At 36.1% G+C, this 27,052-nt stretch overlaps 1 protein-coding gene across 4 annotated transcripts in view; it reads left to right on the plus strand.

Moving 5' to 3' along the window:
• The window catches only part of SNX29 (sorting nexin 29), a 636,216-nt gene that overhangs the window by 502,578 nt on the left and 106,586 nt on the right, over window positions 1-27,052 (plus strand). For all 4 annotated transcript variants that reach the window (XM_027839088.1, XM_027839089.1, XM_027839091.1 and 1 more), the window contains one exon: window positions 24,283-24,423. In XM_027839088.1, the coding sequence (XP_027694889.1) occupies window positions 24,283-24,423 (141 nt within the window). The remainder of the gene's footprint in view (window positions 1-24,282; window positions 24,424-27,052) is intronic.

Here is a 27,052-nt window from a genome sequence, read left to right on the forward strand (position 1 = left end):
TCACCTAGGCTTACAACCTGGGTGTCATCCTCTCCTCCTCTCTCTCATCATCCCCCCCACCCCATTTTACAGGTGGGGAAACTGAGGCAGGCAGCAGTTAGTGACTTACCCAGGAATACACAACTAGTAAGTATCTGAGGTTAGATTTGAACTCAGGTCTTCCTGACTCCAGACCGGAGGCTGTATCCACTGTGCTATCCGGGTGCCTTCGTGTGCTTTGCAATCCAGTGACACTGACTTCCTCCTGACTCTAAGCATTTTCACTAAATGTCTCCCATGCTCAGAATTTTCTTACTCCTGAACTCTGCCTCCTGGCTTCTCTAGCTTCTGTCAAATCTCAGCGTAAGTCCCACCTTCTGCAAGAAGCCTTTCCCAGTCCTTCTTAATCTCAGTGCCGTCCTTCAGAAACCACTCCTGGTTTATCCTGTACAGGCCATATTTGTCCATAGTTCTTTCCATGCTGTCTCCTTCATTAGACCATGAGTTCCTTGGGAGCAGGTTCTCTTTTTCTCCCTTTCTTTGTGTCCCCACCATTTAGCATAATGTCTGATATACTGTAGCACTTAATGAATGCTAATTAACTGACTGCTAAACTACTACTACTAATAATTTAAAATAATAGCTAGCATTTATATAGTGTTTAGGGTTTACAAAACACTTTACAAATGTTATTATCTCATTTTATCCTCACGACAATCTTGGAATATAAGTACTATTATTTCCCACATTTAACAGATGAGGGTACTGAGGCAGACAGAGGTTAAATGACTTGTCCAGGGCTACACAACTAGTAAATGGCTGTGATCGAATTTGAACTGAAGTCTTTCTGACTTCAGGTTCAGCTCTCAATCTACTGTGCCACCTAACCTCCTCTCTCTACCCGTCTCCATTTTTGGAACCCAAGGTTAACGCTTTATACTTGACCTGTTGAATTTCACTTCTTTAAATTTACTGTATAACTATTTTTTTTCAGCTTTTAATTCTGTTGTCCAGCTTATCAGATATCTCTTCCAGTTGAAATTTATTCATTGGCAGAATTTTATGTTATCTCTGTATCCTTCTATGTCATGGGTAAAAATTTCATCTTCATTAGGATCATTGCTCCCTTAACATTCTGAAGACCATGTTGAGAGAAGAGAGGAACAACACAGAAGTTTGCTACTTCTTCGTTTCTTTGTTAATTTGTTCAGCATTGTCACATAGAGAACAGACATGCTCTTTTCTTGTGCTCACCTCCACCTGTTAGAATTCCTAATTTTTTTCAAATCTCAGCTAATACTCTATGTGCTAACATAGAATTATAGATTTGAGTTAGATGGGATCTCAGAGATCATCCGGACCAACCCTTCGTTTTATACGTGAGAAATCTGAAGCCCAGAGAGGTAATTTCATTAACCTTTTAAGGTTAAGGTGACTTCAAAACTCAAAACAATCAGAAGAGGGATTTGAACCCAGATTCTCTGACTCCAGAGCCAGTTGCTCTTTCCACAGCATCACATTGCCTCCCCTCTGAACCCAGTGTCTTTTCTGATCCTCCCAGCTGCTAGTGCATCTCCTTCTAAACTACCTTTTTATCTTTATGTACATGGTATGCGTACATTGGATATGTCAATCAATCAACAACCTCTCCTGATTGATTGTAAACTCCTTGAAGGCAGGGAAGCCTGACACATAGTAGGTGATTAACGAATGCTATATGGTTAATTGACACTCACAATATCATATAGAATAGACAGGGTAGGCATTATCCTTCTTTTGCAGTGGGTGAAATAGGAACAGAGAAGTGACTTGCCCAAGATTATGTGGCTCTCCTGGGTGTGGTGCTGTTTTAGCTCAAGGAGAACGATGCACTCAGCGGGTAGATTGAGGCCTGGGCAGGGGTGAGGGGTGGGGGGAGGTTTAAAGAAACAGAAAAAGAAAAAAAACAACCTGAACTGCCTTTGCACTAAATTAGTGACTTGGACTTTTGCACAGTTGAAGACAGGCTGTGACTTCTGGATGTTTTGATGTACATTAACATGCATCGCGGACTCAAAATGCAGGACTTGGGAACTTCTGCAGAAATCTAGAGGTCAAGAAACATTTCATTGGATTGTTTTTGCCCCCTTTCCCTAATCCCGGTTCCTCTTCTCTTCTGGACCCCCGTCATCCTTCTTAATCAACTCTCCCGATGCTACCATCTTTAATTCATCTGGGATATACAGTTTATATTAGGGAAGAAACAGCAATGAGGAAACTTAGTTTTCCTTCTGGGATATCTGCATATCCCGGGATATGCAGAACTCAGTGGGTGTGTGTATATATAAATATATATGTATATATATGTATAATACTGACTTTGAAAAAAATCAAATCCCCTGACATACATTTTTTTAATCTGTGCCAAAAATGTGTTTTCAGAGAAAATCTTATATTCATACTCGGACTTTGTATCCTCACTCATTTGTAAGTGTGCTTCATTTAAACATGGCTCTCCCCTCCCATCCATTCTCCCAAACCTTTGTGGGCCACCCTCCCCCCTGCCTCTCAATGTGGGAGTGTTATACACTTGTACAAAGAGACTTTTTATTCCTTATCCCCTCCTGTAATAATTCATAAATTATTAATTTATGAAACTGTTTTTTCTCAGCGCAGTTTTGTTTTGTGTGTCCAAGATTATGTGGCTGAGAAATAAGAGTGAGAATTCAAATTCTAGTTTTCTGACTCCAAGTCTAGTGCTCTTTGTATATGAACAAATAAAGAGATAGCACAGTAGAATAGTTATTGTCTAGGTCACTAGACTCTTAGGGCGTTTTTAAGCTTTTTATGATGTTGATTATCTTACATCAGTTCTCCATTATAGCAAATTAATGCAGGAATGTTAGTCATTAATATTTGTTGTTTGCTTTTGAATATTAAAACTCCCCAAAAATGTGTTTTATACTGAATATGATGAGTTTGGGTAACTAAAAAGTCACATGAGGTTTGATATGCTGGAAATATCAAGTCTATGCTGTTAAGTTAGTGAAACAAAGTACTTTCTAAGTCCAAGCCACATAAAGAGACAAGAAGTTATTTAAGGGCTGCTGCTGTATTAATTTCAATAGGTTCACATGATCATTTATAATATATCAATATCTTCTTTTCGGTCTTGTCTTTTTTTATTGTTTCATTCTAAAATGGCATGTTTGTCAGAGTATGTTGTAATGCCAGTAAAAAATATACTAGTAGACTATTTTTTTTAAGACTGCAGAAGAGATGTACTGGTATCTTTCTGAGTAGGAAGCCCCGGTCACATTTTTAAATTTCCATTTCATGGCCTTTAAAAATCCCCTGAGGCTCATAACATAAAGTATACAAAAACACTACCACTTAATGACAGTTTTTTTGAGAACAGGCAAAACCTCACAACTACCCAACCCACATGTTGTACATTTTGTTTTTGTTTATAAGACTGCATAGCATTTGACAATTCATTAAGCATGGTAATTACCTGCTTTAATTTCATGATTGCATGTACTATAATTATCCTAATTCCTTAATAGCAAAGTTCATATACACAAAAGCTAAGGAACAGTAAGGTAATAGAAATAAACCATACATATAGTTAAAACCAACTGGCATTTAGGATAAAGGACCATGACCTTATATTTTAGAAAGATCAGATCTGCATTTTGACTCACTTTAAACAAGCTATTAGTCTTCCTTTGTTTCTATTGTGTCTGTGTACCAATCTTGCATTGACAAAATGATATGAGTAGCCTGGTAGTGAAGGTACTATTGCCATTTACTGATTTTATCTAAATCACATACTTCTTTCCACTGATGAAAGTGAATCTTAATTTTCCCTGTTATTTTCCTGAATTAGGACTTTAAAGTTCAGTCTTACTTAATTGGATAGTCTTGAAGTTTTAACAATTCAAAGGATTCTCCATTATCTGTTCTTGTGAAAAATCATAATAGCTTGCATAAGCAAAATCTATAATTTATCTAGGAGCCCTCATTATAGGCATTGATTTTGCCCTCTTTTTATACTTTTTTTAGAAGTAGGAAAAAACCCCAATGTATTTTGACACCTGTTTTCGCTTCTCTTGCTTTATCTAGTTCCACTAATTTTCTTTAAAATATTTTAATTAGTACCAAATATTTCAGACTATTACTATTTTAGAATATGGTTTGATATTTGGTAGTAATATGCTCCCCCCATTCCTACTTTCCTCTCATTATTTCTTTTGGTATTCTAGACCTGTTATTTCGTTTAATTCTAGGAAGTAATTCCACTGATCATTTGAGTGGCATAACACAATCTCTAAATTAACTAAGTAGGATCATCATTGTTGGCATATTGGCACAACCCAACCATGAACAATGAATGGCTCTCCGAATATTTGTCTTGCATTATTTCTGTAATGACTTTTTTTGTATTTGCAATTATATAGGTCCTCAATGTATCTTGGGCAGATTAATATCCAATGTTTTGATTCTCTTAATGGAGTTTCTTTCTTTCCTTCTGGTTTTTGTTAGTACTATATAGAAATGCCAATAATTTTTGTAGATTTATTTTTTGTTCTACTTTACTGAAACTATTAATGATTCCATTTGATTTCTTTGCTTATTTTCTGGAGTTTTCTAAATAAGCTGTCTTGGTGTCTGCAAATAGAATGTATTGCCCTTATTTTCTTTTAATGTGTTCTGGTGAATATGGTAATTTTCAGTGAAATGGCTGAATCAGAAAGGATAAGGTAAAGTACTGGATAATCTGTGCCCTATATCATAAATCTTTGAAAAATCAGCCATTAGTTATGTATTCAGGATCTGCAGTACACATAACAGAATTGATCAAATTTGTCACTTTCTGATACTTATATTGCATGATCAAATTAGATAGTAACTGGTATATGTTCTCAGGCACTTTGATGGATTTGTAACCTCTTCCATGTGACTGATCTGGCCACTAATGGGGACAGACTTGCAATCTGTCTTAGTCTTTTCATTCCATATAGTTGTTGGTCATATATTTCTATGATTCCTCAGTAGAGGATTCTTCCCTTGTGCTAGAGACCTTCCTTTGGTAATTTCATATTTCTTGGTTATCAATGAAGCTCTCAGACTACCTATATGTTTTCTCTTTTCTTGTTACATGACTAGCTCAACTCTTTTTCTATACATTAATGTCTTCCATGACTTATCTCATGCAAGTCATCATTGCTACATCATTTGCTACAGCCTGTTTATATTCATTATCTATCTTTCTGTTACCCTTTGGATAACCTGTATACAGTTCTGATTCTTCTGAAATCATGTCATGGCTCACAGGAATATAGCATCTTAGAGAATGTATTGGTGTTAAAAAGATCTTTTAGGGCTTTGGTCTGTTAGAAGATCGACTGGGTCAAAGGGTATCCAGTTTATGTTACACTCCCCTCCACAACCCTGACCTCAGTTGCTCCTTATAGCTAAGGATCAAATACAAAATCCTTGGTTTAGCATTCAAAACCCTTCATAGCCTAGCAGCACCCCCTTTCTAGCCTTCTTAAACCTTGTTGCCGGCCACATACTATTTTATCCAGTGACACTGTCTATTTGCTGTTCCATAAATAAGCACTCCATCTCTTAGCTCTGAGCATTTTCTCTGACCGACCCCTGTGATCTGGAATATTCTCCTTCCACATCTTCACCTACTGGCTTCCCTGCTTTCCTTCAAGTCCCAACTAAAATTCCATCTCCTCCAGGAAACCTTACCCAACCCATCTTAATTCTAATGCCTTCCCTCTTTTAATTATTTCCTATTTATCCTATATTTATATAGTTTGTTCATATTTGTTTGTTCTATCCCTCATGGATGCTCTCCTTGAGAGCAGGTACTACCTCCCCCCACCCCTTTTTTTGTATTCCCAGTACTTAGCACAGTACTAGTAGTTTCATTATTGTTGCTCATGATCACTATATTTATTCCATTTCACATCTATTTGTTGCCTTATTTCTAGTTTCATCTGCAAATATTCTCCAGGTAGAATGACTTAGCCAAGTCTCATATCAAGTTCTTTGTAATCTCATTTCCAACTCAACTAATTGTCAATATTTTAAGAGGCAGTCATCTTCATAAACTACCACCATCTCTCTCCCTACCACTTTGCAAATGAGCTTGCATTCTAAACTGGTGTTATACTTGGCTGCCTGGCCTCTTGGCCAGGGGATTGAATGTTTGCTAGCTAGGATGGATTCTAAGGTGTTTTGGTCTCCTTGTTGTGGCAACTACTTTCCAAGATAACTGAAGGAGAGTTCCAGCAAGATAATGGTGTGATTGATTATAACAAAGAGTGACTCTCACATACCTTCTAAAAACTCTGGCAAATATAAAGAACAACAATAGCAGCAAAAAGAGAAGGAAATCCACAGAGGAAAATAATAAAAAGATTAAAGAAATTAGTCTAAAAAATGAGACCTAAGGACAGTGAATGAATGCTGTAGGGTAAAAGCACACAAAGAAAAATATCCATAATTAAGGAACAGAACAATATCAGCAATTACTACATCTTTAGAAGAGAAAATGAACATAGCAAATTCATTTTCAAAATGGCTTAGAATCACAATAATATAAGGAAAAATTTATCATCTATTAAATTTGAATAAGGCCATTGATGGAAGAATATAGGAAGACAAACATGATTATGAATAGAGTAGAAAAGATAGTCTAAAATCTCAGTGGAACAGATGCATTCAGAAGCAGACAAATTGAAGATCAATAATGGAAGAAAAAAACAATGGAAAAATTTTTTAATGGAAAAATTGAAGAAAACCTCAGAGTTCTACAAACCAGAATAGTGTTAGAGAATAGAGATCTGTGACACAATATGAGAATTATTGCTCTTTCAGAAAAATATGCTAATATAGAAAAAGTATGTATTTCTAAGACATCATTCAAGAAAGTTGCTTAGTAGTATTAGAAACAGGATAATTCAAATTAGTAGAATACTCAGGGTACCAACAGTTAAGAGCCCCCAAATTAACTCACCCAGAAAACTACTTGTCAGGCTTCAGAGTTGCAGTGTCAAAAAGACAATCTAGGAGGAAGCAATTCACATGACAAAATATAGCTATTCAGATTGCATAAGACTACTTAAAGGATATAAGAAATTTTTTAAAAAGAGATTAGAATATGATATATTGAAAAGTAAGGAAAATTGTTCTGTATCCCAAAATTACCTATCCTTCATAAATGAGAATACTCCATCAGGAGAAAAAAAAATGGTTCTTACATGAATTTAGAACATTTCCATCTGAGAAATCTTGATCTGGGCAGGGTTCTGGGTATGCAAGTAGACCAAATAACTAGACTGGCAAATGAGTCTATGCCTGAAAGCAAATAATAAGTAAAAAATGACTCAGTGTTTACTTGCTCTAAGGAGATTATGCCTGTTGTACCTTTTAAGCCATATCTAATAAAAGGATCATTGAAAATACAAAAGTTAAGGATTTGAGAGAAAAAAAATAATCCCTTGTAAAAAAGAAGAACTAGAATTATATCATCTGGAAGATCAAAGAGAAGTTGGAGAATCAGTGAAACATTTCTCAAAATCAAGCACTACAGGTAAAAGTTAACCAAAAAAACAAATTCAGGACAAAGGAGCAAGCATATTTATTAAACAAACTCTTGTCTGAACATTCCAGGAAAGAGTTAAAAATTATATTAGCAAAAGTAGGTTTCCAGGACCTGTCTTTGTTATATCCCGGAGAGGGAAGGGAATGGGATAATTCAGACTAAACTGTTAGAAAGTAAGGTAAACTTTATTTGCAATTGGGGGCAACTGTGGCTGTGGTTCTCAAAAAATAGGAATCTCCTATTAAAAGCAAAATAGGCAATGTATTATTTTCGGCTGATCAAAAGAAAAAAAATCATATAATGGAATCAGACAGAGGAAAAAAAGCAAAACTAACAGTTAAAATCTTTAAGTGTTAATGGGCTAAATTCAACAGTAACAAGGAATCAATTTACATATGAATTAGAAAACAAAATCCCACAGATTTCTGTTTACAAGAACCACAATTTAAGCACCAGATTCATATAGATTCAAAATGAAAGATTAAAAAAAAAAATCTTTATTTTTGCCTGAAACAAGTATCCAAAAGCAGGAGTTACAATTGAAATTTCAAATAAGGCAACAGCAAAAATAAATGCCATTAAGAGAGATAAACATGAAATTACATTATGATTAAAGGCTTTACAGCTAATGAAACAATAACAATATTTAGTTTACACACATTGAAATGACATAGCATCCAAGGTCCTAAAAAAAACTAATCAAGACAGGAAAAAAGACTTAGATAACAAGAACAACTCTGCATAATTTAACATTACTCTGTAGAAGTTTCATGAATCCAAAAGGAATAAAAAAGAAACTACAGATTTAAACAAAATGTTGGGAAAACTGGGTTTGGTAGACTTATGGCAACTTCTTAGTGGGAATCTTGGAGCATATAAATATATCTGTTATTCCTGTGGACTCCTACAAAAAATTATCACGTGTTAGGGCATGAAAAACTCATCAACAAATACATAAAGGCATAAATATTTTATAAACCACAATGCAATAAAATAACAAAAGATGTTAACCTAAAGAAAGATTAAATATAACAATCTATGTGTTGAAAAAGTTAATAAAGAAACCATAGGAACATTTAAAAATGTTAAATAGAATGATTGCTTATGAGAGAATGTGTCAAATTGTGTGTAATAAACCTAAAGCAGTCCTTAGGAAAAAATTTTATATTTCTAAACACATATTAATAAACAATAAAAGAGAGGACTATTGAATTGGACACATAACTCTTTAAAAAACACCTAGGAAAAGAAGCAAATTGATAATCCCAAAATAAACACAAAAGAGATTTCAAAAATTGCACATAAAATTAATAATTTAAACTTTTTAAAATTTGAATTAATAAAAAGCTATTTTAAAAGAAAATAACAAAATTAATTTTTAAAATTAGCTAATTTAATGGGAGGATTGGAACAAGGTCTATTCTGTTGTAAATCTTGAGCATAAAAAAAATCCCTTCTAAATTTTTTTGAAAAGGAAAAGCTGAACTTTTTGGTTCAGAGTATCTTAAGGACAACTCAATTTCCAGGGGAATAATTCCAATTTTTCATGCCAATGGCATTGTCATTGAATCGAGCAAAGTGCAGTGTGCCATATTTTAATAACATTTGGTGTCAGAAGGGAAAGGCTTTGCTTGTATTAACTGATAGAAAGACAGTATCAGGAAATCTCCTGCTGAGTCAGCTGAACAGGGCCTAAATCACATTTTACCTTTCCCAGAGGATGTAATAAAGAACTTCATCTTTCTCATACTTTTTTGTCTCTTTGATCTGCCATGGCAAAAGCCATGTCTTGCAATTTTGAGGCAGGTCAGTAGAAGCTTGATTTAGGACTACTGAAAACATAAGCACACAGATAGCTATTGGGGAAGGAAAGGAAGATTCCTTTAAAAAACCTTTATATAGGGGTTTCTCATACCTTAAAGTAGAAGAGGTCTCATGTTCCTTAAAGGGGCCTCATTTACCTTAAGTAGCTAGTTTTTGTTTGTATTTAGCCTTGCTAGTGGAATGATTTCCCATTTCAGCTTTGATGCAAAGTTTTGTCACTATCTAGCCTACAAATAAAGGCTATCTGTTTTATTAGCCTAATAGTAAGGTCAAAGATGGGAAAGGGTTTTAAATAATGGGACAAAGAAGAATGTTTGACTTTTCACCTTGAATGGAAAGGAGGCTATTTTCTAACATGGAGTCATTCATTTTGAAAGAGAGAAGGTACAGGGTACCTCCACATGTCCCAACACTGTCACCAAACATACTAGCAACTAGATTTTTAGATAGTCTCCGTGAACCACCACAAACAGATAATCACTGTCACTTAGCAACACTATGCATTCTAAACTTTTTTTCTTTCCTAAGCCATAATGACCCTAAGACTTTACATCTAATCTTACTTTTAAGGCTACAATTAGAATCCCGACTCAACATTACAGTGTTGTATGTACAATAAGTACTCTATTGTTAAATGAATGTCACATGTTATTTCTTTTTTTTTTTTAACAATTAACAAAATGATTTACTTAGCCATAGCAAGGGAAAGATATTCGACAATAATATTTAATAAGGACACAGCCTTGATTCAGCTGAACACAGCTCCCCTATTTCTCTGTTGTCCATGGCAGTATACTTTATATCAGGGACTGGCTAGAGTTGCTTGAGGCTTTTTATACACAGGCAAACAGGGAGCCTGCCCCTTAGTCCCCTGAGCCAATTAATACTCCAGAATGGTTTCAGTAGCTTTTTATTATTATTATTAATTTATTTTTAGTTTTCAACATTCACTTCCACAAAATTTTGAGTTCCAAATTTTCTCCCCATTTCTCTCCTCCCACCACCCCAAGATAGCATGCATTCTGATTACCCCTTTCCCTAATCTGCCCTCCCTTCTATTACCCCCCCGTCCCCTTCCCCTTCTATTTTCCTGTAGGGCAGGATAGATTTCTATACCCCATTGCCTTTATATCTTATTTCCCAGTTGCATGTAAAAATAATTTTTAACATTTGTTTTTAAAACTTTGGGTTTCAAATTCTCTCCCTTCCTCCCTGCCCACCCACCCTCATTGAGAAGGCAAGCAACTCAATACAGGTTATACTTGTGTATTCATGCAAAACACTTCCATAATAGCCATGTTGTGAAAAACTAACTCTATTTCCCTTCATCCTATCCCACCCCCCATTTATTCTATTCTCTCCTTTCACCCTGTCCCTCCTCAAAAGTGTTTCCTTCTGATTACCCCTCCCTCAATCTGCCCTCCCTTCTATCATTCCCCCTTCTCTTATTTTCTTCCCCCCTGTTTTCCTGTAAGGTAAGATAGATTTCCATACCCAGCTGAGTGTGTATGTTATTCCCTCCTTAAGCCAAATCTGATGAGAGTAAGATTCATTCATTCCTTCTCACTTTTCCCCCCTTCTCCTCCATGATAAAAGCCTTTTCTTGTTTGTTTTATGTGAGATAATTTACCCCATTCCATCTCTCCCTTTCTCCTTCTCCCAGTACAATCCTCTCTCACCTCTTAACTTTACTTTTTAGATATCATCCCTTCATATTCAACTCACCCTGTGCCCTCTGTCTATATATATTCCCTCCAGCTACCCTAATACTGAGAAAGGTCTCATGAGTTACAAATATCATCTTTCCATGTAGGAATGTAAACAGTTCAAATAAGTCCCTTATGATTTCTCATTCCTGTTTACCTTTTCATGCTTCTATTCTCTTGTATTTGAAAATCAAATTTTCTGTTCAGCTCTGGTCTTTTCATCAAGAATGTTTGAAAGTCCTGTATTTCACTGAATTTCCATTTTTTCTCCTGAAGGAGTATACTCAGTTTTGCTGGGTAGGTGATTCTTGGTTTTAATCCTATCTCCTTTGACTTCTGGAATATTATGTTGCAAACTTCTGGTCCCTTAATGTAGAAGCTGTTAAATACTGTGTTATTCTGATTGTGTTTCCACAATACTTGAATTGTTTCTTTATGGCTGCTTGCAATATTTTCTCCTTGACTTGGAAACTCTAGAATTTGGCTACAATATTCCTAAGAGTTTTCCTTTGGGGCTCTCTTTCAGGAGGTGATTAGTGGATTCTTTCAATTTTTGTTTTACTCTCTGGTTCTAGAATATCAGGGAAGTTTTCTTTGATAATTTCTTGAAAGATGATGTCTATGTTCTTTTTTTGATCATGGCTTTCAGGTTGTTCAGTAATTTTCAGATTATCTCTCCTGGATCTGTTTTCCAGGTCAGTTGTTTTTCCAGTGAGATATTTCACATTGTTTTCTATTTTTTCATTCTTTTGGTTTTGTTTTACAGTGTCTGGATTTCTCATAAAGTCATTAGCTTCCATTTGCTCCATTCTAATTTTTAAGGAAATATTTTCTTCAGTAGCTTTTGGACTTCCTTTTCCACTTGGCCAATTCTGCTTTTAAAGGCATTCTTCTCCTCATTGGCTTTTTGGACTTCTTTTGCCATTTGGGTTAGTCTATTTGTTGAAGTGTTATTTTCTTCAGTATTTTTTAGGTCTCTTTTAGCAAGTTATTGACTTGTTTTTCATGATTTTCTTGCATCACTCTCATTTCTATATCTAGTTTTTTGTCTTCTCTTATTTGCTTCTCAAAATCCTTTTTTATTTATTTTATTATTATTTTTTTTTGTGAGGCAGTTGGGCTTAAGTGACTTACCCAGAGTCACACAGCTAGTGAGTGTTATGTGTCTGAGGCTGGATTTGAACTTAGGTCCTCCTGACTTCAGGGCCGGTGCTCTATCTACTGCACCACCTAGCTGCCCCTCAAAATCCTTTTTAAGCTCTTCCATGGCCTGGGATTGATTCATATTTTTCTTGGAGGCTTTGGATATAGGAGCTTTGACTTTATTGTCTTCTTCTGGTTGTATGTTTTGATCTTCTTTGTCAACAAAATAAGATTCTATGGTCTGACTTTTTTTGTGCTGTTTGCTGAAATTCCCAGCCAATTATTTGACTATTAAACTCTTTGTTAAGGTAGGGGTCTTCTTCCAGTGTGGAGAATGTACTATCCCAATGTTCGGGGGTTTTGTGCAGCTGTTTTCAGAGATACTTCTAGGGACCTATAAATTTTCAGTTCTTCCAAGGTAGTATGATCAAAGGCGAGGTGCCTTTCCTGGCCTGTGCTCTGGTCTATGAGTGACTACAAGCACTCTTTTCTGCCTGGGAACTGTGAGGAGGATTTCCTCTCCACCTCTGCCATGAGCTCCACCAAGCCAAGCTGTGGATACCTGATCTGCTTACGTTCTAATGTGTTTTAATGATATGGTCTTCAATATTCAAATCACACAATTTATTTTAAGCTTATTGTGATGTGTGGTATACTCATTGGCCTAAACTTAATTTCTGTGTAGCTTCTGGGCTTAAAGAGTCTCTCACAGGGCTTCTGAAGGAGAGAGATGCACCAGATGTGCTTCTGAAAAAAAAAAAAGCAGCTTTGGTCAGTGTGCCGGTCGCGCCATGAACTCTCCTCCTATAAGGAGCAGGCTGCCAGGGTCATACTTACCAGTCTTCGGAGCCCACCCGGATAAACACAGAGATGAGCCGATCAGGAGGTGCAAACACTCGAACTTTATTCAGAGGCCATCACAGCAAGGCCAAGCAGGAAAGCAAGAGCAAGAGAGCAGGAGCAAGAGAGAGCGAGCTCCGACCTACCGCCCCTATATACCTCCTCCTCAGCCCGCCTACTAGTCATTGATTGTAGGATTAGATACCGGAAGGGGATGTCTGGGGTTAGCGCTACACCAAGGGAGAGGACGTGACACAGGAGGCTAGGCCCGGATACAGGAAGGAGACGTCTGGGGTTAGCGCTGCACCTAGGAAGAGGATGTGACAAAGGAAGCTCGTTCTCTGCCGTCCCACTCCCACGTGGCACAGCCCCCTGCCTCAGGAGCACATGCTCCGGCTACTTCCCTGTATCCTGTTCCTACCCCAGTTCACCACAACTCCACATGGCACAGCCCCCTGCCTCGGGAGCATGAGCTCCAGTTACTTCCCTGTATCCTGTTCCTACCCCATCTTGCCATAACCCCCACATGGCAGTAGCCAACATCAGACAATCCCTCACAGGTCAGGAGTTAACTAGTTAATGAGCTATTCTGGACAAAAAGATGTTTGGTATGGAAGAGAATAGTCTCTTCTTTTTTTAAATGAGTGGTAGAGGTAGAAAATATTATACGAATTTACCTTTGTTTTGTTGAATCACAGTCTGATAATTGAAGTCTATAAAGAAAACTCTGGACCACTGAAAACTCTAAAATAATCAAATAAAGATTAAATATTATTTAGTATAGTTTTACTGTGAATTGCATTTTACTATCATTCATTTGCTTATCCATTATTTGTTGAGTATTGTATTCAGAGGAATTCCCCTATAACTCGTGAGGGCCTGCAGATATTCTTGTTTGTGAATGGCTTTATATTATTTGCATTTCAGGGCTTTCTAAAATGAGATCAATAAGTACTTAAAAGACTTTGGCCTAACTGTCCAGACTTTGATAAGCAATTGGATGGATGTCCCATGGAAATGGCCTGTGAGTACATACATAGGTCTTGAGCCAATGCTGTGGATGACAATGAACTGAACCCAGAATAGAATCTGAGAAAAAGGAGAATGGGCTGGACTGATTGCCTTTGGGAAATTACCTAATGTTTTTCATCTCCCTAAGCTCCTCTCTGAAAACCAAGTCCAATATTTTTAGCATCAATATTCTCCCAGTGATCATATATGCCAGAGAATATCACAGGTTCCAAATAATTATAATTGTGGGTTATTCAGAAGACAACAGAGAGTCATATGATGAACATCAGTAAACTATAATATATTATCAAAAATTGTTATAGAGGAAAAGTGACACAAAAGAATGCCATCAGACAGTTCTATGACTAGAAAAGGACATGAGCCAAGCCTGTAGCAATAGTAGGGGCAGCCATTATGTTCCATTATCCTTGTAAATTTCACATCTAGAGGAAGACCACTTTTCTTGTAAGCAGAAGGGAACCTACATGGGAATTTAAATGAGGACATGGACACAGAATTTCTCTTTTGTGAATGGGTTGTGATTTGTATCAGTGGAGGGAATTCCTCCAATTTTGAAAATATGGATGTAGTGAAGTTATCAGTAGACACTGCTGGGGATACACAAGTGAATGTTCTCTTCTTGACCAGTATATACTTTTATAACATCTTTTCATAGCTATTCTTGAAAACAGAGAAGCTATCACAGTATTTTAGGTTGCAATCTGTTGCATAGCTTACAATAGGAAATGAAATTTGAAATATCATAAAATTCTCTAGATTTGTTTTTCTTATATACATTTTTTGTAAGTGCTTCAAATATCTCTTATCAGATGTTCATCTTTTTCATCAATGCTGTGGCTGAGGTTTTTTGGCTACATCATTTTGGGTTACATCTTGAGATCCTTTGCTTTTTGAAATTTATTATTTCATTCCATTTTGTAGTTTATACTGGGTACAGAGTATCATGACTTATTCATATTTCCTTTCCTTTACATTTGAAGATTTTTCTTAAGGAAGTTGCAGAATTTTTTGACATTGCAATTAGTAAATTTAACCACTATTTGGCTTAGAGATCTAAAATATATAGTTATTTTCTGGAAGCAATATGGATTCTTTTGATAGGTGATAGGCTTTTTATATTTAGAAGTTCTGGGCAGCTTCTTATATTATTTCTTGTATTATAGTGTGTTATGGTTTGATTTGTCATGTTCTTTTAGGAAGTCTTTGATCATCAAATTATCTCTGTTTTACTTATATACCAGTTGTGTTATTGCATTTTGCTTCTCTTCTTCCAAATTGTCCTTAATTTTAGTATAAATGTATTCTGAGTATGTTGTTTTTTCTCTTCTTTGGAGAGACCACTATGGATTCAATTTTTTATATACTAATTATTTCATTTGTGAAGGCCATAAATTCTGCCATTTATTCTTTTAAAAATTCTCTCAAAGTTTGATTTGTCTCTTGAACCATTTTGAATCATCTTGGTATGGTTCCTTGCCCTCTTGAAAATCTAGCTTTGATTAGATGTTGATTCAATTTCCTTTTTTATTGCAATATTTATTAAAGATATTTTCAGTCTTTTTGAAGTCTTGTTACTCATCTTTCTTTTTGATTTGAAAATCTTCTCTATTGATTGTCCTACTTGTGTCCTAGTTTTTAAATTGAGTTTTATTCTCCTGAGATCTTTGGTAGTTTTAGTTTTTTTTTCCCCTTATATTCCTTTGTGGTTCATTTTATGACTCTTTCATGGTAGATTTACTCCTGAGGATTGACTTCAAATCTGTCTTAGGCTCTTTGAACATTTATTCACCAGTCTGGGAAAATTGGCCTGGCCCCAGCTAAATGCTAGTCCCCTTTCCTTCAGGCCAACTGTAACCCCACATATTAGTCCCCTATTCCAGTTCCTTCCTTCTTTGGTTTTCTTTCTGCGCTGTCAGTGTCTGACATTTTTTGCAAGGTTGAGAGAGGGTGAAGTAGTTGTTTTAGGCAGAGTTCCTATTATCATGGGGTTCTCTAACCCAGGGGCTACCACAAGCAGAAAACAAGTCTTTCCCTCCTTTACTCCTGCCTCCTCAAGTAGCTGGGCAGCATCAAAGTCCACTATTAGTTGCAACAGAATGCTAGGAAGAGGTCAGGAGTGGTGTGTGTACACACAGAGACCCTCACAACAAGAAAATCACTGGGTGGACCTCAGAGCATAAGTTCTAGGATCCTGGGCCTTGCTAGAGCTCAGAGGCTGGTGAGAGAAAGATGAAGAATGTTTGCATTAGCTTTCTCTACTGTTAATTAGTTTCAAAGACTTACTGGACATTTTAGTTTCTTGTGTTGTAGAGGTAGATGTGAGGGTTCCTCTGTTAACGTTTTTATTTTTTGAGATGTGGGACTAGAGAAAATTTCTAGTTCTCCTTCTTGTTAGTTACTTGACCTATCTTATATGCTAATACACATGGTAGACCATTATTGCCTTATTGTTTGTTAAATATTCATTGAATGCCCATAAGGTAGTTTGTTGCTTTTAAAACTGTGTACAAACCCCATAAGCCTATTTCCCCATTAAAACACTAGATATTGACTGCACAGTTCAAGAACATTATAAGGGAGGAAGAATTAAAAAACCCTTGATATATTGCATTTATTGACACTTCTTAGATGCAGTGTGAGTGTGCTATCCAACTTGTTACTGGATTAGGAGTATTTAAATCACAATTATCTTGACAGGAAATAACAGGTAATAATGGTACATATCAGATGAAATGTTGCAAGAACAATAATCTTTAAGTTACTTGGGAAATAGCGCTAAATGAATTGTACATGTTTAAAGAAAAAAGACTGATCGGCTCTCTAGGCCAATTACATTTAACTGTCTTAGAAAATAGCCACAATACTGTACTATGAAGTGCTGAAGGTAGTTTTTCTTATCTTCCATGTATCCCTGCTGGACAGTTAGGTGGTAAAGTGGATAGACTGCTAGGCCCGGAGTCAGGAAGACTTATTTACTTTTGTTCAAATTTGTTCAGACACTTAGTTTCCTCATCTATAAAGTGAGCAGGAGAAGGAAATGGCAAACCTTTTCCAGTATCTTTGCCAAGAAAACCCCAAATGGACTCTTGAAGAGTCGGATATAACTGAAACGACAAATGTATCCCTGTGATGCTGGTATCTTCATTCCATCTCCTTCTGGACTCAAGATTTTTTGTTTGCACCCTACCTAGGCAGCTGGTGGTACAGTGGAGAGAGTTCTGGGCCTGGAATCAGGAACACCTGAGTTCAAATATAACCTATATACTCCTTGCTGTGTGACCCTGGGCAAGTCACTTGGCCTGTTTGCTTCAGTTTCCTCAGCTATATAAAATAAGGTTAATGATAGTACCTATCTTGGAGGGTTATTGTGAAGAAAAAATGAGATAATATTTGTAAAAAGGATTTAGTCCAGTACCTGGTACATAATAGGTGCTATATAAATGCTTATTCCCTTCCTCTTCCATTTACTTCCCCTCCCTGGTCTTCATTCATAGTAATTCAGTTGTCTAGTTGTCCTGTTTTAATTTTGTCCTGTTTTAATTTTCTCAAACATCTAGTACAAATGGCTACCTGAAAACTTTAGGATTTAACTATTGCTTGACTGAAAGGACTAGTTTTCTCTAGATTTTCCTACCTTTTGACTGAATATATTTTTAAAAGGTAAAAATAGTTGTGAGAGTATACATCTTGACTAAATTCTAGGAAGTATCTATTATCATTCCATTCCTACCTCCAAGTAGTGGTGTTATCACGTTTAACCTTAGTGTTTTCTACAATGAACAAGTAAACTTTAGAGGTTAGTTCTTATGAGTGCCTGTGGCAAGGTCAAGCTGTCAGAGATGCTGTTAATCCTTAAGTAATCATTAAAAAAAAAACAATAGGGGGCCCCTTTACCTTTAAAAGTAGCTTTATAATACATATCTCATTTAATTGCCTCAACAGCCTTGTGAAATTGGAAATGTACTAAAGATCATGGATCTAAAATGAAAAAGACCTCAGGGATCATCTCCTTTACCTAAAACTCTCATTTTGCATAAGAGAAAACCTGAGACCCTGCAAGATCTGAGTCTTGTGTGACAGAGGTGGTAATCATCTGAAGTAGGACTTGAATCCAGATTCTCTTGGTCTAGGGTTAGTGCACTTTCCACAGTACTATGCTACCTCACCATTATTACCATTTTGTAGATGAGGAAACAGGTTCGAAGAAGTTGACTTGCCCAAGATTGCATAACTAGTAAGTTGAAGGAAAACTTATCCAGATTTTCGAAATGCAAGTTCATTGCTCTTTATCGTACAGTAATCAGAATGTGTCATTCCTTTCACAGGCTAACAGCTCCTTATAAGAAATACTAACCCCTAATATCTTTTTGCTTGATAATTTTTTAAAAAGCTGCTTGCCAGAGGGTTAGAACAGCACAAAGCTAAGAAGTTGTGGTCCATAGTCAGACACTCAAGGAACACAGGATGAAGCTTATATTCTTGTGCCATTTCTTGTCTCAGTTCAATTCATTTCAGCCAAAAGTTAAGCAGTATTTACTAGAAGCCAGAGGCTACACAGATCAATAAGATATAGCTATGTAAAAACATTTCCTCCAAATAATCCTTGCATGGTATGTTTTCATGTCCTCACTTTAGTCTGTTCCCTAATATAAGTTCCTTTCAAATTATAAACCCTGTTTTCAATTTTTAGAACCTGAATTTTGGCTCCACAAACACCTCCTATTTATAAAGCTGGTACTGTGAAGTTAACTTCCCCCATAATGTTATTTTGCCTAAAGTCAAATGTTTGGTAGCTAAATACATTAATTGGGGTCATAGGTTTATAGATTTAGAGCTGAAAAGGACCTCAGATGCCATGTAGTTGAATACCCTCATTTTACAGACGAAACTGAGGGACCTGGAGGTTCAGTGTCTTGCCCAAGGTCGTACAGGTAGTCAAAAACATCAGAAGTCAGATTTGAACCCTGCTTCCCTGTCTGTGGAACCAGTGTTTTTCCACTGTACCTTTCTGCCTGAGCATCAAAAGATAGGGTCCTAGATGATGGTATTGATTATAATAATAATAATAATTTACATTTATATAGCACTTTTGTGTTTATAAAATGACAATATTACAATTGTCTTACAACTGCCCCATGAGGTAGGTAGTGCTGGATTTATCATCCTCATTTTTCAGATGAAGAGCCTGACCCTCAGGGAGCTTAAGTGATTTGAGCCAGGTCGCACTGCTAGAAAGTGTCTAGCTGCAGTCAAGATTCAAAAGAATTTCCTTTGAGTCCTAATTTCCCAGTGGAAGTAAGTATAACATTCTTTAACACCTTAACACACTGCCTTTCTATCAGAGGCAAATGCAGGTTGGTTTAAATGTGGCACACTCTTAAAGTGTACTTTTAAAGCAGGGTCACAGGATTGTCATTATTCACCAATATCAATAAACAGTTGGGTCCTCATGTTTCTTACTGTTTGTAATTTTGTAACTTACCTTTTTTAAGCCATTTATAGTAGTTTAATTGTGTAGTCATCTTGTCTAGTACAAATATTGCTAGATTTACAAATAATTCTTCCTGTGAAATTTCTTCTAGATTTAAAAGACTTTACAATCAAGGAGAAGTAATATTCATGGAATTTTTATTTGCAGGGTTGGAGTGTTCCAAGGCTCTGAGAGTGCTTCAAATAATAGTGACTAATAGTACAGTGTGTAAGAATGGTCCACAGAAATGATGTGATCACATTCTGCTCTCTAGTTCAGTTGTTTGATTTCATTCACTTTGCCCAGTGTCCACAGGAAGCTGCTCTAATATCCTTTTCACCATTACATCAGTTGAGTTTAGCCTAAAGAAAAAAAAAACCTCAATTTTTTTTTTAAAGTAGAAGTCAATCCTCTCAAATCAAATCTGAAATCAAACTGAATCCAGAAGACTTTATCCTTATAAAGTAAAAATACTTTACTTCTTATAAAGTTAACATAAACTATGAATGGAAAATCAGACTAGGTAAAATGTAAAAAGTTTAAGCTTCTAGTATTTGGATTTTCCCTCACCGCACCCTTTACTCCCCTCCTCTCCAGAACCATAGAGTTTTAGAGCTAGAATGAAGGTAGTCTAACCTCTTCATTCTATAGATAAGGTTACTGAAACCAAGCAAGAAAAAGAGATTTTTTCCAATTTCTCATTGCTGGTTAATTATAACAAAACCAGAATTAGAACCCCTTTTTCCTAGTTCCCTGAGGGTAAGAAAACCACGGTCAAGAGCATTCAATCACAAATACTTATTCAGACCCTATTTTATACCTAAGAACTGTGAGTAAGTACCAGAGAAGAGAAGAGAGATTCACAAAAGTAGCACCCGCTTACTTTTATTAGCTTACATTCTAATAAGGGAGATTAAACATGACGAAAAGTCAAAAAGGAAGTTGTAGAATCTTCCTTCAGGCAACCCAGTCGATATCTTGGATAGTCTTTGAGTAACATGATGTTTAGAGAGTTTAAGTGAGTAGCCTGACGTCACAGGGGCAGTAAATATAGACAGGATATGAACCCATAGCTCTTCTTGACTCCAGGTCCTGCATTTTCTGCACTGGCCATGCTCTTTCTCAACAATACAAAATAGAATATAAAAAAAGAAGAAAATGCTATTAAGCCAAGATCATTTCCAGGTTGGGGGGAAGGGTGGAGCAATAGTGAATTAGGATAGAATAGATGCCATTTGATATCAATCTTGTGGTTCAGCAAGCATAGGTAAGGAAGGGACATTCTATGCACATGAGAGAACATAAGAAATGATTAGGGGGTTAGGAAAGCTGGAGTGCTATGTGAAACTAAGTGGTTTGGTTTGAATGTAATGTTGAATAATTTAAGGGATAGATTGTAAGCTAAAGCTGCAAAGCCTGCTTATGAAGAGTCCTGAATGTAATCCATTAGGTAATGGGGAACTATTGAAAGTTTTTGAGGCATGGAGTGACATGATTGCAGCTATATTTTATTCTGGCATTGGTGAATATGATAGATTTGGCAGTGAGAGACTAGTGTTGGAAAAGCTGTTTAATAAACTATTATAATAGTCATGGGGAAAAGTAATGATGTGGTGACTTTTTCATTATATGGTTTTGAAAAATAATTCAATTCTGATTCTAAGTATTTTTTTTATACTTTTAGTATGTCATCTGACTCCATGGGTCAAATGTGAATGCCCAGATTTTCAGCTACAGTTAATTATTTATTCCAGAGAATGGGGGCAGTGTTAAACACCATCTCAACAAATTAGATGAATCAAAATTTATTTCCATTTGGTTTTGGCAGGTATTATGCAATTTTTATCCCCCCCCCCCTTTTTTTTCAAAAGCAGACTTACCTAATTGTCATAGAGATTAAATTCATATTTCCCATTGGAATCCTTATGGCCAGAAGTGATTGTTTTATCTCTCTTGCAGGCTAGTTATCGAACACAAGTAATCTTTGTACAATATAAATATTGAGCTACAAAAAGTTGATGCTTAGTCAGGAATATCCACTGACTGGTCGATGTGAGAGTATAGTGGAACAGGCAGTGGTAAAGAGTACAGCACAGAAGGGGTCTTACCATTTCCTCACTCTAGGTTAAGGAGCTTGAATTGTCAGTTTACAGTTGAAAGGGGAAGGGAATATAGAGCTATGAAAGCAAAACCTTGATGGTTTATAAAGGGTGGGAAGATTCAACTGTAATCATTTAAAGAGAAATCCTTGGGGTTTTTAGTAAGAAATCTTACATAATGGGGTCCTCAGTAGAAAATATCTGGAGACCCCTGACATTGAATATATAACTATCTCTAAAAAGCTTAATGTAACTGAAAATTGCTTCTTCTGTGATGAACAGTAAAATATATTATTCTTTGACTACCTGTATAGACATTGTGTTAGGGTTTTTCATCATGTCTCCTGTTGTGAAAGAGTCTTTATAGTGTGAAATTCTTGGCTTCAAAATGTTTTATGAAAAATGCAAAGTCAAAATTTATTGTTCCCTGTTAAGCATTTCAGCTGTTTTTCAGAACAACCCACTTAAATTGGAGAAGCCTATTGTTATAGCAATGACAAAGAGATTTTTAGAAGTTTATTGACATAAAGCAATTGCAAACTATGTTGGACATTTATCATCGATATTTTACTCTCTAGGCTGTTATTAACTCATATGAAATATATTTTTTAATACATTCTCCCCCTCCCTTCCATATTTTCCTTTGACTGCAGTTACTGTAGGGAGACTTAAAGGCCTTTCAGTGCCATATAAAGTGCCATTGACATTTTGCCCACAGAGCGTGCTTCTGAGAGGTACAACATCTTGATGGAAGCAATGAGCTTTTATGTCCAAAATGTGCACGTTACACCTCACTGTTGTTTTATCTGCAGTTTCTCCTAAAGCGTGAGACCAGATCTGACACTCATTTCTTCTGTACCTATGACTGTACTACAAACATGTAGAAGAAAAACAACAACAAAGCGGGTTTGGCCAAATACTCAGATATTTGGTACCGCTTAGACTAAGCAATCTGGTGATTAATTGAATTTAGCATTTTTCATCTGGAAGTTTTGGCATTATATCCTTGTAACCTTTATCGATACATTTCCAGCTAAGTGGATACAAAGCCCTAAATAGGTCATACTTAGGCAACCCTACATTCTCTACTTTATTCTTGTTTCTAATCATAATCTGTGAATTACTTGGCTTAGTTAGAAAGGCTTATGAGGTTTACATGGTCTTGGAAGCCTTGTCTCAGGATGTTTGTGTCGATCTGGTTGGGAGTAAATTGGGGCATCTCTTAAGTCTGCAACCCAAGTTAGATTTTCTGTAAATAAGGAAACAGTTTTGAAAACATTTATATTGAGTGAGCATAAATTACATATGTGGTTTGTTTTCCATCTTGATCAAGTCATTCATCACTTCAGCTTTGGATGGTATTATGTTTATCTTGCTATTTGGTAATGCTAAATGGCGGTAGTGAACAGATTTATACTAATTATCTATGGATACCTTTCAAGTCATTTGGTATAGTGGAAAGAGCACTGGATAAGGCAGAGGATTTGCGTTCAAATTCTGGCTCTGCTGTTCCCCACCTGTGTAACCTTGGGCAAGATGCTTAACCTCTCTAGGTCTTAGTTCCTCACCTGGAGTTTAAAGCCCTTCACAATCTGGCTCCAGTCTACTTTTCCAGGTTTCCTCTTATCCCATAAGTTACTTGCCTTGACTGATTCCTCTCCTTCATGGAATGTACACCTGAGCTGAACTGACCTTGCTGTTTCCTGTATATAATATTCCATCTTCCATCCCCTCACCTTTGTAGAGCTTGTTCGCCACACCAGACACGGCCTCCCTCTTCACTCCTGCCTCATATAATCCTTAGCTTCCCTCAGAGTTCAACTCAAGTATTAACTCCTACAGGAACCCTCTCCTTTTCTATCCATTTACAATTGTTCTCCCCTTCAGTTTCTTTGTATTTCATCTTGCCAGTGGACCCAGATGGCTGCAGAGGAGAAAGTAAGGCTGGTGACTTTGCACAGCCCTCCCTCATTTAAATCTAATTCACTTGCGGGTCATGGCATCACCTTCCTGATGTCACGGTTCTCTTTGAGAAGGAAGGACAAACAGCAACAACAACAACAATAATTTCATTTCCTGTGTACACATTGTTCCTTCTCCCCTTTCCTATAAGAATGTAAGGAGCAAAGAGTCATTTTTCTTTCTTTTTTTTATGCCCAGTACCTAACACATTATCTAGTACATAGTAGGCATTTAAATAATGCTTATTGAATACATGAATGAATGAGTAAAATGAGGATATGGACTAGATCAGTTGTGTTAAAGTCAAATAGAAATGGATCCCTGCTGGTCACATACTGAATTAGAAAACCACAAATTGATATTATATATCTTGTATTATATTTTTATTTAGTTTGTTAAACATTTTCCAATTACATTTTAATCTGGTTCAGACTGCATTTGGGAATTTTGCCACATCTCTGGACTAGATGACCTTGAAGGCCTCTTCCAGCTCTGTGATTCTGTTAGTAAATCCCCATGGATGAAGACCCTGAATGCACAGACCTTCATCAAAGGTGATTTAAGAGGTACACTCAATATTCTTTTTCTACTTAGATTTAATGTTTTTCTATCTTTTCCTGACAGGTCTATATCAGGATAAAGGATGATGAGTGGAATGTATATAGAAGATATGCCGAATTCAGGAGTTTGCATCACAAGTTACAGAACAAATATCCTCAAGTGAGGGCCTACAGTTTCCCACCTAAAAAGGCCATTGGAAATAAGGTACTCTACCAAGAAAAGTAAACTACCATTTTTACTTGTGTCATGCAATTAATCTACATTCCTAATAGTGTATTTTGATTTTAAGAGATGAAGTTTGTGAAACCTAGGAAGACTCCATTTTTGGTAAATTCTAATTCTCTTCCATTTTGGGAATTAATCTGTAGATAGTCCTCTGCCACCTTGGTCTTGAAAAAACATGATTAGAGTTAATCATAATTCAACTCCTTCACATATAATATAATATCGTTTGGGTCAGAAATGATCAAGGGTAATTGTTGGCTACTGATTCATATCTAATCTTAAAACATGTTTCATCAGTATTTCATGTATTAAAATCAGATTAGAAAGCTAATTTAGTTGTAATGTAGCAAACACCAAAGAAAGAAAGCATATTCCTATCAAGATTCATCTCAGTCTTTGATCATTTTTTCTGTTAAGATGGTGTGGAATTAAACCCATAAAAATGCAAGATTTGAAAATTCTGCATGGTATTTTTGATTTGCTAACACCAAGAAGGAGTAAAATATTTCGTTATCAAGAGAAAAATCATATAAACTATTCATTTTTAGACTATGACAAATCTTGGGCTACTTCCAGAATTTCTCCAAATGCTTCAAAACACCAGCCTGCTTAATCAGTAATAGAACAAAGCTATTATATGACATGTTTCTTAAAAATATTATTATGTGACTATTAGAGAAGCAGCTTGACTTAGTAGATACAGAATTAGCCTCAGAGTCAGGAAGACCTGGATTCACATCCTGCATCTTATACATAATGGCTGTAGGACCCTAGGCCAACCACTTAACCTTTTAGTGCCACAGGAAACTTTCTAAGACTATAAATTTCTGAGAAAGTTCCAATCTCTATTGATAGAGAATGTTCCTCACTGAGAATTCCCTATACTAATGAAACTACATATCCATTTCTTTTTTTTAAGTAACTATTATAAGACACATTTATGTTTTAAAAATCACATTCAAAAAACCTTGCAAGAATTTCCATTTAGTTCACTGTGCCCATCAATATCAAATCATTTTCTAACAGAATTTATTCTCACAATAGGTGATTTATGGCAATTTGGATCAAGTCAAGTCAAATCAACGAGAATTTGAATGCTTAATGTGTGAGAAGCACTAGGAATACAAATGTTTTTTGTGTAACCTCCTTTGAACTTGACTTGAATTCTAGCATTCTAGGAAATCTATTCTATAAGCCCCTAGTAACATCAAGAGACAGAGGGTATTTTAGTGAATGTGGTATTAATCTTGGAGTCAGGAAAACCTAGGTACATTTTCTAGCTTGGTGACCGTGAGTTAGTTACTTAATTTTTGAGTGCTCCAGGCAACCCTGTAAACCTGTATGGACTAGTTTTTCTATATTGGTGAAGGTACTTTCTTCACTGGGAGTTCCCTACACTGATTGACAATCATAAGTTCTGGCCAGAAAGAAAATCGTAGTTTTATAGGTTGAATTTGATGAGATGAATCACCAGACTCATAAGTGAAAATGAATTTTAACAAGTATAAAAAGAAGCAGATATGATCTACATGTTTGTGAGCCCAGTCAGGATACGTATTATGTGTTGTTGATTATACAACTTCCTAGGTAGGTAGCCACCTTACTTCACAAGAAGTTAACTAACTGTGACAATTTCTACATACATAATCAGAAAGATCCATCTGTGTCAATCCTCAGAATGAGTTCAACATTAATAGAAGTTAAGTTTACGTAAGGAGGGTACTGCTGTTTTTTGTTGTTGTTGTTTTTTCTTCTCCTGATCCATTATACAAATATTTGAGCTTCACCTTGAAAGGTGACATCTTATGTATCTTGACTCTTAACTCTTAGAAGCTGTGCTTGGTGTTACTTATAGGTAATAGCTTTCACTCCTGACTAGATATCTTGGTCCTTTTCATGTTGGTGGTCACTGTGGGACACAAGTTAGGATGAAGGCCTTATGTTGTTATTCAGGCATATGACAGTTGCTAGTTCATTAAGAAATACTAGGATGAAGAGCTTCCTTTCTGCCCAAGCTGTCATCTCAACCTTTTAATTTGCCTGTCTAATAGTAATTGTACTTTGATTCTTTCTTTTCTTTCCCTTTTGACTGAGTAAGACATAATTGCTTCCCCTAAGTCCACTTTGGCTGCTACTCAGGGCAGATCTGGGAAATGCTTACGATTTCCTTTATTTTCAAGGACAGATTGAGGTCAGGACATGGAATTCTCAACCTATTAGCCAGAAGGCTAATAGGCTCATTGGTAAAACTGCATAACTCAGTGCTACCAAATGGTTGTGGTAGCCTAATGAATTTTGGTACATGGCCAGTAACTGCTTTGATACCCTTAAGGGCTAATTCTCCAAAAATTTTTGATTATTAATTGGCAAAGAAAAATCAGTTAGACCAAGAAACATGTCTTTTCTTATGATGGGTTTACTTTGAGAACCTACCAGTCCACTTGGATCATGAAGAAATATCCAAGCTGATAACTATGATGTATTTGGGTTGATTGAATAATAAATCTTGTGTTACTATAACCCCTAGAACTGTTAAATTAATATACATTTCAGAATATACATTTGGAATATACATTTCAGAATATCATTCAAGCAAACATTCTACAAA

This window comes from Vombatus ursinus, unplaced genomic scaffold, assembly GCF_900497805.2.
Source record: "Vombatus ursinus unplaced genomic scaffold, bare-nosed wombat genome assembly UNPS02014832.1, whole genome shotgun sequence".
In the NCBI taxonomy this organism is placed as follows: domain Eukaryota; kingdom Metazoa; phylum Chordata; class Mammalia; order Diprotodontia; family Vombatidae; genus Vombatus; species Vombatus ursinus.